The following is a 3,976-nucleotide window of genomic DNA, read 5'->3' on the forward strand; positions in this document are numbered from 1 at the left end:
CTCATAGGGAGCCATACCCAAGCTGGCATGGTAACTGTTATTATATGCGAACTCTACCAAGGGTAAATGATCCTTCCAACTCCCACCTTCTTCCAGAATACAAGCTCTTAACATATCTTCTATCGTCTGAATGGTTCTTTCTGTTTGTTTGTCAGTTTGAGGATGGTTGGAAGTACTCATATCCAGTCTAGTCCCCATTTCCTTATGGAACGCCTTCCAGAATCTCGAAGTGAACTCCATACAAATAGTGACGCCATACCTTGAGTGCAAAGACTATTGCCGCAAGCTCAAGATCATGAGTAGGGTAATTTTCTTCATGAGATTTCAATTGTCGAGACGCATAAGCCACGACTTTACCGTCTTGCATCAATACTCCGCCTAAACCTCTCTTAGAAGCATCACAGAACACTTCGTAAGATCGGTCTGGGTCTGGAATCACTAGTACAGGTGCAGTAGTCAACTTCTTCTTAAGTTTCTGAAAACTCTCCTCACATTCGGAGTCCCACTCAAATGCAACCTCCTTCCGAGTAAGTCTTGTCAATGGTAATGCTAATTTAGCGAATCCCATGATAAATCTCCGGTAATAACCTGCCAAACCCAGGAAACTTCTGACTTCTGTCACACTCTTCAGTCGATCCCAATTCACCACCGCTTCTACTTTAGAAGGATCCACTGCCACGCCTCCTCCTGAGATGACGTGACCAAGGAAACTTACTTCGGATAGCCAAAATTCACACTTACTGAACTTGGCGTACAATTGCTTCTCTCGAAGAGTAGATAACACAATCCGCAAATGCTCTACGTGTTCTTCCGGGGAACGTGAATACACCAAGATGTCATCAATGAAGATCACTACGAACTGATCCAGGTACGGTTGAAAAATTCGATTCATATAATCCATGAAAACCGCCGGAGCATTAGTCACACCAAAAGGCATAACTAAAAACTCGTAATGACCATACCGAGTCCTGAATGCAGTCTTAGGTACATCTGATCTCTTAACCCGAATCTGATGATATCCTGACCTGAGATCAATCTTCGAGAACACACTGGCTCCTTTCAACTGATCTAGGAGGTCATCAATCCGCGGTAAGGGATATTTGTTCTTTATAGTGACCTTATTCAGCTGACGATAGTCGATGCACAAACGCATACTCCCATCCTTCTTTTTCACCAATAGAACAGGAGCTCCCCATGGAGAAACACTGGGCCGAATAAAATGCTTAGCTAGAAGCTCTTCTAGCTGGCTCTTCAGTTCTCTGAGTTCAATAGGAGACATCCTATATGGAGTGATAGAAACTGGGGCAGTACCAGGAATAAGATCAATTGAGAATTCCGCTTCCCTTTCCGGAGGAAGAGAAGTGATATCCTCAGGAAAGACATCAGGATATTCGCACACTACAGGTATTTCCGACAATACCACCCTCACGGAGGGTTCCTCGGAAAGAACCAAAAGAAAAGATCTTTCTTGTGAAAAGAGATAATTGACCGCGCCGATCGTACCTTCAATCAACTTGGTAATTGCATCATCGGAGGATGTTTCTTTAGCAGGAATGAATATGGCTTTTTCCTTGCAACCAATATATACCGAATTAAGAGACAACCAATCCATTCCAAGAATGACATCAAGTCTCTTAAGAGGTAAACAAATTAGATCGATCGGAAAGTCACGACCATTAAAAGATACTGAACAATCCTTACAAATCAGTCGAGCTCCCACTGTATCGTCCGTGGCTGAGGAAATGACCATAGGGTCGGGTAAGGGAGTAACTTCCAAACCAAGTCGGTAAGCACACTCGGTAGAGATAAAAGAATGCGTAGCTCCGCAATCAACTAACACACATAAGGGTTGATTGTTTACATAACAAGTACCTGCGATGAGATTGCTGTTTCCTTTGGCCTTTCTTGCATCTAAGGTATAAACACGACCTGTAGTCTTCTCCTGATCTTTCTTCTTTGGACAAAACGGGGATTTGTGACCCGGCTCGCCACATCTGAAACAAGTAATTGGAGTAGGTTCGCACTCCCCAGCATGTTTCTTCTTGCACTTGTGACAATAAGGAGGTTGAGCCGATTGGTCGCCATATCCTTGCTTCTTCTTTGGTGGAAAACCACGGGGCTTCAAGTGTTGAGCAGATTTCCCTTGTTCCCTGTAGTTAGTCCTGTTCTGGTTCCTCTCTTCTTGCACCCTCTTTAGGCTGTTCTCCGCCACATAACATTGCCTCAAACATTCAGCATAAGTAGTAAACTCCCTCTGGGACACACTATGAGCAATGTCGGCCCTCAAACCCATCAAGAATTGATCAATCTTCCATAACTCATCAGGAGCATAAACAGCCTGTCGTGAGTAATCAGCCATATCTTCAAACTTTTCAGCATACTCGGAAACAGACAAGTTGCCTTGCTTGAAATTCTGGAATTCTCTTTCTCTTTGGGTTCGAACACTGTTAGGGAAATACTTCTCCAGAAATGCCGCCTTGAAATGATGCCAGTCTTTAGGGATCTCCTGGGTAGTGAAATAGGTAGATGCAGTATTCCACCACCTAAGAGCTGGTCCTTTCATCTTTTGAGTAGCAAAGATCACCTTCTCTTCTTCATTACACTGAATTGCCTGAAATATCCTCTCCATACTAGCCAACCAATCATGAGCTACCACTGGGTCTAAGCCACCTGCAAACTCTGGAGGATCCATTCTGAAGAAAGCACGAAAATCTGGCCCTGTTGGAGCTTGGGGAACAGGAACCGGAGCAGGAGGTTGTTGTCCTTGCATACCCTGCATCATCTGTATCATCATCTGATTCTGCTGTTGCATCTGTTGCATTATCTGTTGCCAAGGTACGCCTGCATTCCCAGCTGCTTGCTCGGGTTCCACATTCCTAGTTCTCGGCCTTCCGGGACCTCTGCGTTGCTCAGCCATCTCCCTGTCTGTCCTACACACGGAATTAAGTTGATCAGGCTCAATGCCATAGGTAAGACACACGGAATCATGCCGGCTATACACATATGAGGCAGAATTGTACTGCATTATGATGTGTCTTTAGCAAAGCCGAGAATCGACCTGCTCTGATACCAACTGTAACACCCCACACATATTTGTCTAGAATAATATGCATAAAGTATTATATATGGTTCATAAAGACGACGATTACATAATGTCGCAGCGGAAAGATAGTAAAATCATCACAAGTACGAGGTACAAAAAGCCGAATATATCATGGCCCAAATGATAATACATCCAAAATAGTACAATATCCAACATGGTACTGCAAAAGCATAAGATACGAACAAAAGATAATATCTAGCAACAACGCCAAAGGACTAATCCGCCTTGCCTTTGCCACGATCTTGCCTTGAACCACCTGAAAAAGATAGAATTGGAATGGGATGAGATTACTAAATCTCAGTGAGTCCGCCTATCCTATTAGTCCACTCGGATCTAAAGGGTACATGCAAAACAAACGAGTCCACCATGGATTCGGGTAATCCTCACATCCGGTACAAGTACGGAGCAACCAAATGATTTATCCACCATTGGACTCATCACATACAAACACACAAGTATATCACAAACAAGTATGCAAAACCCGTATCCTTATACGGGGAATCAAGAAGTGTAATAAACCTCGACTAGATTATGGAACAAACGCACCCTCGATGAGTCCACCCATGCCTAGTGTCAAGGGACTTGTACAAGCTCACTGCAAGAGGGTTAAACGGGTTCGCACAAGCCTAAGTGGCCGCGAGATGACATTAGCCTAAATGGCGTCATTGTCCCATTAACCTTCTTCACGCAAGTGGGTTACACCGAGTACAAACCGCCACCTTGACGCATGGTCCCACCGGGCGAAAGCCTAGTATTAGTCTACATGACTTTACTAGAGGTGAGTTACAATCACTATGTAATAGCCTACATGGCCACATAGCCCCACCATACCGTGCACACAAATGTGTCATCGTCAATGAGTATAGGCCCCTC

General features: G+C 44.2%; 1 protein-coding gene across 1 annotated transcript; it reads right to left on the minus strand.

The window, feature by feature from the left end:
* Positions 1-202: 202 nt before the first annotated feature.
* Positions 203-2,821, minus strand: LOC131640358 (uncharacterized). The gene is made up of 3 exons (XM_058910763.1): positions 1,205-2,821; positions 698-1,153; positions 203-517 (listed from the first exon to the last, which is right to left on the minus strand). Exons 1-3 carry the CDS (start codon positions 2,819-2,821, stop codon positions 203-205), a joined length of 2,388 nt encoding a protein of 795 aa, XP_058766746.1.
* Between the last annotated feature and the right edge of the window lie 1,155 nt (positions 2,822-3,976).

Source organism: Vicia villosa, unplaced genomic scaffold (genome assembly GCF_029867415.1).
Source record: "Vicia villosa cultivar HV-30 ecotype Madison, WI unplaced genomic scaffold, Vvil1.0 ctg.003077F_1_1, whole genome shotgun sequence".
In the NCBI taxonomy this organism is placed as follows: Eukaryota; Viridiplantae; Streptophyta; class Magnoliopsida; order Fabales; family Fabaceae; genus Vicia; species Vicia villosa.